Consider the following 12834-nt stretch of genomic DNA (forward strand, 5'->3'; position numbering starts at 1 on the left):
TTTTTTTGCCCTGCTGGGTTGGGCCAGGCTACCGTAGTCTTTGCTGGGTAAATATTACTCTGTCTGTGGTTGGGTTTGTCTGCAGCAAACAACAGCCCACCAGGGAGGATGTCAGTATGGAAAGTGTGGCTGTGGCTTAAACGGGGGAGAGGAATATCAGTGGTGTTGGGGTTTTACAGCATGGAGGAACTACACCGGTCCTTTTCTTCTTTTTCAAGAACATACACGGTCCAAAAGCTGCACAGTTATGAAGTCCATCTCACCCACACACCGTTGATTTAAGGCATCTCCTGTTTCCCTGGAATCAGTACGGTGTGCATGACAAAAAAGATCTGTGTCCACTGAAAGAAAAGTTCTCAAAGAAGCTTTTAATCCCAAGATATTGAAGCTGAGCAGATTCTCTTGCTGACAGCCACATCAAACGAGCTCTTTCTTCTCCCTCATTCCTCCACTTTGGACCATGTCTGTCCCATCTTTATAACCCCCTTTCAAACACTTCATCTGGGGCCTCAGGTAGGGTTTCCACTTCCTGGTTGTCACAGTTATGGCTCATTAAAGAGCTCTCTCTCTCAGCAGGAAGGAAACTGACTCCCCTCAGATCCTGCTAATGTGCGTGGGTCCTTAATCCTCATACTGTCACCGATGCACATCTTGTCTGCATTAACATTAACCCAGATAGAGGGCACTCTAATGACTGTCAGATGCTGCACTGTGGCACTGATGTCTGAGTTGTTAATCAAGTGAAAAGTCACTGTTTGAGTGCATAAGGGATTGACGCGCAGCTGGCCGTGTTGTAATCCGTCTTTATAGTCCCCCTCATTAGACGAAAACGAAGTGAAGTAAGTAACTGCCTTGTCATTTTCACAGGATTAACACATGCAAGTGCTTGGTAATTTCCTTGTCAAGGTTACCAAACTGCTGAGTGTGTGGTGAATTTGAAATACATAATCTCTCAGTACTACTCAGACCCCACTAATCAGGAGGGTTGCAGCTAATGATAAGCTTCATTATCGATCAATCTGCGTTGTTTGGCCCATAAAATGTCACAAAACAGAGAAAAATGGCCCAGAATTTCCTGAAGCCCAACTTGACATTGCAATTGTAGAATCTCTATTCACTGTTTGAACAATTAATTAATTAAGAGTCCCTTATTATTATTACTGATGCATTAAAAAAGCAGTAGCATTTTAAGGCTGCAGCTGGCCGATGTGGAGCTAATTACACTATAACTGTATCTTGTTGGGTAGTTTAATTAATAACTACATTTCATCATATGTAGTACAAGTCCTTAAGCAAAGAACAAGCAGCTCATGTAAATACAGTTGCCTTCCACTAATGGCATCAGGAATTAGACACACTGTGACCCTTCTGAGTCCAGCAGTATTAGAGGTGAATAAAGTGTCTCCGGTGCAGGTAGTGAGAGTGTCATGATGCTCAGTGAGGACTGGATAACAGACCTGCCCCACAACCTGACAGGGTCTCGACAGTAAGGTTGTTGAGAGGTTGACTCTGGAAAAAGCTGATGCTCCTGCTATTTAAAGCAGAGAATCTCCGGCCTTTGGTGTCACAGATGATGTATCATTGTGGACAGAGCTGAGCCAGAGACATGGTGATCCTCTGTAAATGCTGCCACTTTGCCACTTTTTATAACAGCTCAGCTCCATCACCCAGACCCGTCCCTGGGTACCCGCACCCATCTTCTCAGCTGGCAGAGATGCTGATACCCATGACGATGCAGAATCCTTTGACAAACATGTCAGACGTGTTTTAAATATATTTTCCCTGCGATAATGAATGAGAGTTGATGTGCTGCTGAGCTCAGGAGTGTGTGTTTCTACAGAACTGCTGGAGAAGTTGAACAACGTGAGCGGCTCTAGATTAAAGATCAAAACTGAACGCTTAAATCAAATGAGGACTGCGGTCGTAAACAAGGAAATTTTAACAAGACACTGAAAATTTAACGATGAAAAAGTCCTTTTGTTGGATGTCATGTTTTAACCAAAATACTGCTGTTCTGTATTCCTCACAGGGAACCATTTTCCTACCCGGAAACAAAGTTACAGAGCATCCAACCAGCGGCGACGATGGGGGGAAATTTCTTTTCGAGGTCATTCCAGGTAGGAAGAGGTTAAAGCAATCTAATCGCTTCTTATCGTGACTGTGGACAAAGTGAAGATAGGAGTGTTGACTGGAGCACAAGCAGGAACAAAAACAGAAGGTTTTGATCACTCTGGTCTGCAACAAATCATCCAGGGAAGAATTTTGTCATTTCCTGATTTGATACTTGTTCACGTTAACCATTTGTTTGCCTGCTGTTTGTCGGGCATGTGTGCAGTTCTCCTGCCTGTTTTTACATCATATTATGGACTTTGATATATATATGTATGGTATGCTGATGCAGTCTCTGATGATGGCTTTGCTTTTGACAGATGACCAATATAGAATATAAAGTACACGCTATGTTTTTTAAAGACAGATGAGAGGGATGTGGCACACAATAAAGGTTGTGGGGCAGGCTTGAATGCACATCATCAAAGAAAATGGATTACATATTAGGCTGTTGATGCACTATGAGCTCAGGAGGCTACAAATCAGACACCGAGGAGGGAAAGATGTCACAGGGAAATGTCACTGGAAAGACATTAGGGGGAAGTTATATGCTGTGAAAAATAATATTACAACATTAGTTCTCTCCTACTTTCCAGCTGCAGTCCTCTCATTTTGTTTCTGTTCTGCTGAGAGGAACCTTTTGATTATAAACCCTTTGACAGATTGACTGGAGGTGAAATTCATTTTCATCTGCCACAAAGCTTTTTAGTTCTTTTTTAAAGGAATAGTTTTATGGGAAATGTGATTATAATGCTTTCATTCCCAGAGATAGATGAGAAGATTGATGGCACTATGAAGCTTTAAGCAGCAGGTAGTTAGTTCAGCTTAAAGACGGGAAGCAGGGGGAAATAAATAGTTTGATTCTGTCCAAAGATAAAACTAAGTAACACATTATATCTTGTTTCACTACCAGCCAGTTTCATTACCAACCGGATTATATTATGGATGAGAAAGGGCCAAGATGGTGAAAGACGATGGATGAGTGGAGAAATCAGGGTCGTGAACGAATGGGTGGAGGAGTACACGATGATGCAGCAGTGTCAGGTGGAGGAGGGATGAGAGGGGGGAACCAGGGGAGTCGAGACCCCGGGGGAGCTGTCGCTTCATGTACTTGGATTTTTTGGGATAGTGCCACCAGAGATTTCTTGTATTCACAAGAGAAGAGGGGGGAGAGGGTGCCAGTCAAAGGGAACGCGAATGGATCAGTTGAGCTTAAATACCTTTGTGTGGAAATGGGATGTGTTCAAGGTGTGGTCTTTGTTCCCAAAACCTAGATGTAAAGCTTAATTTGTTAAATCCATTCAGAAATCCAACTGTAAAAACATCAAGTTTTGGTTTTTCTTTGTGTATAATCCTCGTGTCAAGTCTTTATGTAGCCTTATATTTACGGGACAGATATGAGAACAGTATTGATCTTCTCAACTTGACCTTGGCAAGAAAGCAAAATGTCAAGCTATTCCTTTGAGTACTGTACTTAGTATTATTGTGTAGTTCCAACACATGTTTCTACCCACATAAATACTCTTGATTCCTGGAAGCTTAATTTTATTGCAGTTTCTCCCTGCTTTTATTCTTTATGCTAAGCTATGCTAATCGCCTGCTGATGCTGGTTTCATATTTAGCATACAGACATGAGATCTCATCCAGCTCTCTGCAACAAAAAAACTGTACTTCCCAAAATGTCAAACTATTCCTTTTGTTCATTGTCGAGAAGCTTGGCTCACTTGACTTAAACCACTGACCACACACACACACACATACACGCATACTCCTACACATAAACTCAAAGAAGAACACATGCACAGACGCCAGAAGACTGTATGGAAACATGTTCGAATACAAGACAAAAAGGACAGAGGGGTATTTTCCCAGGCGGAGCAATGCCAGGAATGTGAGTCTATGGAATAGATATTTAAAACACACATGCACACGGGGGAAATAGACACAGCTGGTGAAAGATACAGTAGCAGAGTGCATCAGCAGCACCAGTTGATCTATCTACATTAAAACTCTAGAAAACACAGGATGTGTGCAGAAACCACTTGTACTCTGTTTATCTTTATCTTTTCCCTGGTGTGTATCCACTTCAGTTTCTCTCAGAAGCCGTAATATGATTTCAAGACGTTTTCTCACATGATTCGTGGCTCTCATTGAACAGACTCAAACTCAAATACGATGTGACCCAGCGGATAATAGCTCATCGTAACGTTTGTCACAAAAAGGTCCATTAAAGGCCGCGCGGACTGAACCAAAATGAAATAAGATTTCTGGGCGGTTGGCCAGAACTGACAGAGGAAAAATCCAGGTGTGTCACAGGTTGACTTGAAATAGGGTGTGTTTTGGATGTTAATGACTTTGCTGGATTGCTAATAGTTTCTGCATCAGATGAGGATTAACAGCTCCCTGCAGAGATCATTTCATGCACTCTCAGTTGCTGCTTTTGTCCGCAGCTACTTGTGATTAATAGTTCTAATGGCTGGAAGATGTTAGGAGGAACAATGAAACAGTTTAGTTAACACACTCTTTTCCATAAGCCATGGTAGAATACATTTTGATGTGTCAGCACATATGAATTAATATAAAGCAGCAGCACTCAGTATCTAAAAGCATTAGATATGAGGTATTCTGATGCTATTTGATCATCCTACAGTGCTATCAGGTGTGAGTTTGGAAGACATTTTGACATTAACACCACAATATGTTTGACATCCTCCAAATATGGATCAAATAATCAGTTTTGCTTTTGAATTTCTGTGAAAAAGCAAATTTGTCTGGTAGCAGGAAGAAAAGGGAAGTTTACAGAAACAAAACTTAATATTTTCGCTTCTCTTTTTTTTTTTTTAATTTCCATGCACTTAAGCTGAAAAAGACGCAGAAAATATATAAATAAGTCGTCTGTTTTTAGACTGGTATTTTGATGCTGAGATCTCTCCCACAACATGACTTTGAGAAATGCAGAACAAAAAGCTGAAAAGTTGCAGAGCATTGGTGACATTTAGGACACATTGCATCAGTCAGCTTTTCTCTGGAAAAATGACGATGATGAAATATTTTCAGTCGTTGACGGCGCTCCTGAATGTGATCTGTGGGCAGTGCCAAGTTTCCAGGTAATGTCACTGTGTTTCCCATGCAATCTACATGTTTTAGTCAGACTTTAAATACAGTACACCAAAAAATCAGTCTCATGCCTCACTGGCTCATTCTGCCCACTTTCAATTTTCAGTTCCCCCTTTCCAGGTGTTACATGCCATTGCACATTGGGAAATGTCATATTATTGTTACACATAACAGTCTGTGGTGTGTGGTCTGTGGTGTACTGACAGATTTCCATTTTCTCTTGACTTATGAGGCTTCATGTTTGTGTTTTCTAGTCTGTTTTTTCCTCCTGTGGGAACAGACTGTATTAGCTTTTTGTAAAAAATTCTGAATAAGAGGAGAGGAAATTTGAAATACAGTGACTCAGTTTTCTCTACGTGCAAATGCAGTCATAACAGAATTTCCACTGTTTACCAGATGCTGCCCCGAGCTGCCGTATTCCTCTTAACTCGCTTTAAAGGATGTGAGCGGCTGGACGATCTATCCTGGTTATCTATGCTGGATATATGGAGGTGTGTTGTGCCTTTTGTGGCGTTTAGTGGTGGTGAAGGTGGTTACATATCGAGGAGCAGTTTCAACCTGCCATTGTTTCAGTACTGCATGACTTAGAGGCCACAGGGATGATGTACTACCATTTAATACAGCAACTGTAAATCAAATGTTGACATATTGATATTGCACCACATGATGCATTTTCATCTTTTGTTATCAAGCATTCCAATTTTCCCAATAGCTTCAGTGTATTGTTTAATGTAGGGAAAAGAGACGGAAGTACAAAGAGTTAGTGAGAAGACTGTGTTGACGCAGTGCAATTAAAGTGTAAAAAATAATAGAAAGCCTCTATTGTCCCTAATAGATTAAGAATATGAGGGGTGTGATAATATATTGTAAAAGTTTGTGTCCTAAAATCTCTGTTGTGTTTTCAAGTTCAGAATTCAGGGGCGGTTACCAGTAGGATGCCTAAAATAATTAATGACTTCACCTTCAGATCTTTGTTTTTGAGACCAAAGTCATCAGTGACTGATGAGGCTTCCATTTTTCTATATGTAACATTTTCAAAGTTCTTGTCCTCTTCCATTTGTTGTTGTTCTTGCTTTTTTTTGAATAAAATGCTTTGATTATTTAGACAGTACACACAGAGGATTTAGACTTTAGCTGCAGGTGGAAAACCTGGATTTTTTTTTTTTACCTTGTATGCTCAAAGTGCCTTGTATTTACCTTTTTAAGTACATGATGTTTTTTCAGTACTTTCACTAAACCATGAAACGTTAACGTGAAGCCACAAGTTACAGTTCTGGGATAAGCTAGCTAAAGTTAGCTAATGTTAGCTAGCATTAGCCACTGCAAGCTACTCCAGACCAAGGCTGTAGAAGCAAAACTGATCATTGAAACTGATTTTTACTTCTTCTTTCATAAGTTAGTCTCACTTCAAAGAAATATTTTTTTCAGAAATACAGTTATTCACTGTTTTACATAAAGATCGAGACCGCTCTCATTTCTGAAGGATAAATATGAAGCTACAGCCAATTAGCTTAGCGTATAGCCTGGCTCTGGCCAAAGGTAACACATTCCTGCATCTTTGAAGCTCACTAATTCAGACTTTATATCTCATTATTTCATCTGTGCTGTTTTATGGTTGTTTCATCTCTCTATAACCCCTGTTTCTAGTCTTTATGCTAAACCAAGCTATCCGGGTGCAGGTTGTAGCTTTGTGTCCAAATGATAGACATATACAGTACACTGCCTTTATTTAATCAAGTACAGTAGTCTCATTTCAGAGTGGTATCGTCATCTAACTGTTAAGTACTGGTCTTAGTGTTATTGTGTGGTCTGGACACACATCGGTTCATGCTTAATCTATCAAACACTGGGCTTGTTATGGCTGTTTCTTGGATGCCACAAAATTACTCACGCAGATCAAAACATGTGGATTAGAGTATGACTACCCCCATGTTCACTACAAGGCCCTCGCGAGTTGTTAAAACACATCAGGGCTCAACACACTTGAAGAGAGTAACAGCAAGTATCACAAATACTACTAAACTGTGTTCCCCTTTCTGCAACACGTACCCCGCCCTCATACTGATGGAAAACAAGGACATGGCTTGTTATGAGACAGCAAATAAAGAGGTCTAAGAGAAGCAGAGAGAGAAAATGAAAGGAAAACACAACACATATATTCCACTGGTCTAAATGGGGCTCTGCAGTTTGAACACAGCACATGGACAGTCTCTGGCAGACCGACAGACAGGAAGTGATGGAGGGGGGTGGAAGTCAGAGTTGTACAGAGTTGTTCGTTGTCTTGTGAGGCTGGTGGGGAGGTTTGAACACGAGCTGGCTATCCGGTGACTGCCAGGGGCTTGAATAGCAGCATCAGGACATCTGTACGAGGAGGAGACTCTCACATTAACACACAACTGTATTTTTAGCTTTTCTGGAAAGTTTTACCTCGTTACTATGTGCCTTCAAAAATGTGCAAAATAGTTCACACAGCAGCTCTGCAGCTTTTATTCACCTGCGCTGCGCTCGCTCTGATGCTTTTTCTGTTCCCCTCGTTTGTTGTTCTCGTCTCTCTCGTCTTTGTCTCTTTCACTGTGCACATCCACATCTGGATGATGTGTGTTAAACCTGCAGAAAGAGTCACTGAGGAGAGGAGGGGGGCTTATGAAGCAGATCCACCACATGGCTAACAATATTTAGACTGGAATCATGGTTATGTCTGACAGAGACACACAGGTAGACACAATGGGGCTTTTGTCTTACTCGCCCAAACCAAAACTTTAAGCACCGCTGACGTTGTCTCCCATCAAACTGACACGTTACAACATGTGCGAGCGCACATGAGGCTGAGCTGAAGCAAAGAGGAATAACAACAAAACTGCATGGATACAGCTGTCAAACTTCTTGCATTAAATGTTTTTCTTAAGATTATCTGTGCGTTTTTATGCAATGCTTAAGGATTACCTGCAAACTATTTTAAATCCTGGTACCACCAAGTGATCACAGGAAAAGCAGCTTCTTAAGAGTATCTCTCACACACAGGCGGCGCTGACAGAATAAAAACTGGATTTCTCTCAGTCATGTATCTGGAATACATATCAGAACATCCTGCCGCTCAGGATTAGTGTGCAGTTTTATCTGATGTTGTTGAATCCTCCCAAGAATGTCAGGTATGATCTGAATACAGCTGTGTGGCACAACACAGCTCTGAGCACCGGGGATCCGGGTTTTGAGACTTCAAGCAGAGTCTGCATTCAGCAGATTAGGATTTGAGACAAAATGGCACAGACGCTTCTTTTTTTTTTACCTGTCAAAGTTGCATGAATACCTGTAGCTAAATGTCACTCCCCGTGGTCCAACTGTGATTAATCATCCCATTCCTATAAAACAAGAATCAACACAGGAAACCCTCCCCGCTGTGTTTTTGATGGAGAAACAGTGTGCTCCTCTTTCCCCAAGCTCTAATAAACACGCAGCCTTGGCTCCAGTATGAGTTCAGTATGTCACTCTCTCTCTCTCTTTGCCCCAGGCTCAGTCTTTCTCGCTCTATCTGTTTCTCTCAGTTTCTCTTGGTAGTCTGGTTAGAGTAGCTGGTCAGGCCACAGCAAGTCACCGCTGCTGAATTATACGAAAATTTCCCCGCTCATCCCCAGAGGCCGCCATCCCTTCATTCATGAGATGACCTCAGGATCATGTTGCCACGAGCAGGTGGACGGCCTCAAGCATAAAAGCCGTTTACAGGGCAAAGCCTGAGTCTGCAATACACACCTGAAGAATGAGAGTTTTTTTCTTCAGTACAGAATATTGTGTTTGGCTTCAGCTTATCATATGAAGTAATGCAATGTGCAGGCATGTTAAATGTGAGTTAACATAGTGCAGTGGTGAAGTTTGAGGAGAGCCTCAGTTTAAATAAGGGTGATAGTGCCCTCATGTGGTTTTTGAAGTCATTACAGTTGGAGGACTCACATCCAGTCCTGCCTATGTTTCTTTTTTTTTGGCATTTTGCAAATAAGTAGGCTTAAGCTAATGGAGAGAAGATGGAAATTAATGTTTGATGTGCATTTTCATATTGTCACAAACAGAAGGGATGCACTAATGTTGTATAATTCCTAATGAATTCTGCAGGATTTCAGTCTTTGTGCTGTGAGTTGATGTGAATAAATACATTAATGACTGGTTTAAATTAGTTGTGGTGACATGATTGAAAAGGGCAGAATTTGTTTGTGTTTATTTAAACTAACTAGTTTCAGTCAGAAATATGAGTGAATAATTAAGTTTATGCAGAAGTCTATTTGCAGAGCATAATAGCAGAATTTTAATTGCTTATATGTTGATATTGTAGTTCATTATTCAGAATTTGTTTACTTTGCAATAACTGACTCACTTAAAAGTTTTAAAATGCTTCATGAGTTCGGTGTATTGCAGTTCTTTGCAGCCAGATTTGATCACTTATCACAGTAAAATGTAATGAGTTTCATGTGGAGTTTTTTATTCCCTTCATTGCTTAATGCTTCATCATTATCCTTTGACTGTTGGTGTGATGCTTGTGCCTGATGGGTAGCCATAAGTAGCCTCCTTTGTGACCTCTGCAGTGATTCATGAGTGTCATATGTCAGTGAGGTGAATGACTTATTAACACGACGTGATTGAGTTGATAATCACAATGTAAATATGAGCAGGCAGGCAAGGCAGAAGGAGAGTGAATCAGACCAGAGACCCTTCTCATCGTTATAATTCTGCTTAATGAGAAAACTGAATACAAACTGTCACTGTATACTCAGAGTAGGAATGTGCTTTATCAGGATAACACGCTAATCTTACCTAAACCTATATAGTCAGACCTCTTATTAAAGAGTAATGACTGAGTGGCTACCATTGAACTGTGGCGACAGACGTGTAATTATAAGACCACAGACGACTGTGCTGTTCAAGCCAGAAGTTACTTTAAAGGCCAGCATGTAGACTATAAGCACCTAAAGCTGATGATGGAATGATGAATGGATGAATTAGATTACAAAACAGCAGAGGTTGCTTTAATAAACCAAACAATTATTCCACTTGTTCGCTGATGGTAATAAATATGGCAGGCTGAGGATATTGCCCTCTAGGCATCAGTGTTTAAGGTTGAAGAAGCCCCAGTAGAGTAATTAAGGAGGCATATTAATCTGTGGTGCTGACATTTCAGTGTCAGGATGTACAGAGGTGGTTTTCAAATAGGCCCCCATGTCACATTAGTCATGGATAATCCTGGCGCTGGCATCGGCTGTTTGCATGTATATGGTGCACATAAACAAAGGTTCAGTGACCACTGGTGCAGCTTTATGCTAATCATGTTTATTTCTGAGGACTGGCTGAACTAGCATAATCCATTTTTATCATCTCATGTTATCTGTAGCTCCTCTATGCACATATTATAATGGTGTTTATGGAGTGTCTGGAAGACTGCGGCCTATTTTAATCCCACAACAGGCTCACAGCTTCATCTGCAGTTCTATTTCAAGGTGTGCTTCAAAGAGAGGCAACTGGTTTGCACACAAATCTTTGACTTCCTCTTCATTACAATGCAGAGGAGTTGCAGAGGTTTTGGTTAACTCCCTCCTCAGCGGCAGGAGGCATGCAGGCATGTCTTTTAAACATGTATGATCAAGGCATGGTTCTTTATGTGAGACATGAAACGCATAAGACAAGCTATAAATAAAACACAGGACTATTTAAAAAGACATTTATGGATAGATGGATGGATAGATGGGATTTTAAGAGTCAAATAAAACAGAAGACAAAGACAAAGTCCAGACAGATTAGATGCACACAATTAAATCGAACATTGGTGCAGAAATAGTTCACATAGAGCAGCAGAATTCAAAGGAAAAGGTGTGGCAGTACATCAGCATCATGTGGAAAAATAGGAAAAGAAAGACGAAACAGTAATAATCCATAATAACACAAATACAGAAAAAAGAGGAAAAAAGTCATATGAAAATATCATCATTAAAATAAAATACAAGAATACACACTGTTTGACTGCAGGCTCATCTATGGAGCTGCAAGGAGCCCAGAGAGAGAGAGAGAGAGAGAGAGAGAGAGAGAGAGAGAGAGAGAGAGAGAGACCCACCCACCTATAATAAATCAAAAATCTCCAGGAAAATCTGCACCCAACACACATACACGAACACCACCTCCTGCACCCACTTCACTGTCACATAGCTGGAACATATCTTCATGCATACACAAGTGTGATCAAATTAATCTGACACACGGGATACAAACAGGCACCTCTCTGTTCCAACTGCACGTTTTGATATATTGATTTAATAAGATGTATAGTGCCCACACAGCTTCTAATGCATCATAAATCCAGGAGGAATTCAGCGACAGTATCAAGGCCTGCATTAAGCAGGAATGGAGTCAAATTGATGTTATGGATATTGCTGTGGTAAAATGATGAAGCCCGGAGAGGCATGAGTGACAAGGCTCTGCTTTGCATATAAAAGTGTCGTCTATCTTCATTTGCACGCCTCCCACTCGTCTGTGTGGTCAGAGCCTGTGGGATGTTGTCAGTGTCCTTTCTCTCACTCAAGAATTCGCTTTGTGATATGACATTTTGAAAAAGGTCAGAAACTGAACTTCTCCTTCCTCTCTCTCTTCCTCGGTGTATGTTTGTATATGTGTGGGTGTGCGGACATGTTTACACACATCCGTGTTTTCCCAGTGCGCATATAAAGTCAACAACCCGCTGTCTGTGACACAGCGGCATATGGCCTCCTGGAGGAGTTGTGGCCTGGCAATCAGCTGCTGTTGACATTTCTCATACGGGGCTTCTGAGACTCACATCCCCTGTTGTTGTTGTTCTCTTGATATCTGAATTTATGACCCCGAGCGTGTGGTGTCACAAAGGGGCAGAGGGCCATCTCAGACACACACATACAGTGGATATCAATGTCCTGGCAGCGTGAAGTGAGAAGATAGTCCACGAAAGCTGGAAATATGGCTCAGTATCGCCCAGAGATATCATTTCAGAGCTGCATAGCTTATGGATTTTTAGTTTTGCTTTGAGTAAAGACAATGTTTCATATTGAATTAGGTCATGATATCAGCCAGTTTTATTTTCCTCAATATTCTAAACCCGCAATCCAATAACTGGAGAGTTTCCGCCTCTGATGCAACATTGAGCGTTGAAAAAACAGCCACCCGCTGGCTTCATTAGTGACATTTTCCCTAGGGAGGATCTCAGGGGAGGATGTTTGTGTTTGAGATTGTGACAGTTCATTTGGAGCTCAGTGCTGCGGCACAAACTCTGAAATTATGAAGCATTTATAGCCTGATATGAGGGAGGCATTTTGAAATAGGAGGCTGAAAGCATTGTGTTGACATTGCAGTAAACATACACTGCGTCTCTTTCAAATAGAGACACTTACAGGAATAACTATGTTGATATAAATTTCCATGAACTTTTGCACACATATTGATTCCCAGAGGATGAATCCTACTGACTTTGGTGATCCCCTGACTTTTCATTTAGTGCCACCTTGAGGTTGACATTTAGTGAAATGTCTCAACAGCTATTGGACCGATCACCAGGTGATGATTTCTAAAGACTTTGTCGAGTTTCCTCTAGCTCCATCATGAGGT

General features: G+C 41.1%; 1 protein-coding gene across 1 annotated transcript in view; it reads left to right on the forward strand.

The window, feature by feature from the left end:
- arhgap24 (Rho GTPase activating protein 24) overlaps nucleotides 1-12834 on the forward strand; it is a 67443-nt gene that overhangs the window by 21536 nt on the left and 33073 nt on the right. The window contains exon 3 of the mRNA XM_076757515.1: nucleotides 2030-2117. Within this exon, the coding sequence (XP_076613630.1) occupies nucleotides 2030-2117 (88 nt within the window). The remainder of the gene's footprint in view (nucleotides 1-2029; nucleotides 2118-12834) is intronic.

Source organism: Chaetodon auriga, chromosome 19 (genome assembly GCF_051107435.1).
Source record: "Chaetodon auriga isolate fChaAug3 chromosome 19, fChaAug3.hap1, whole genome shotgun sequence".
NCBI lineage: Eukaryota > Metazoa > Chordata > Actinopteri > Chaetodontiformes > Chaetodontidae > Chaetodon > Chaetodon auriga.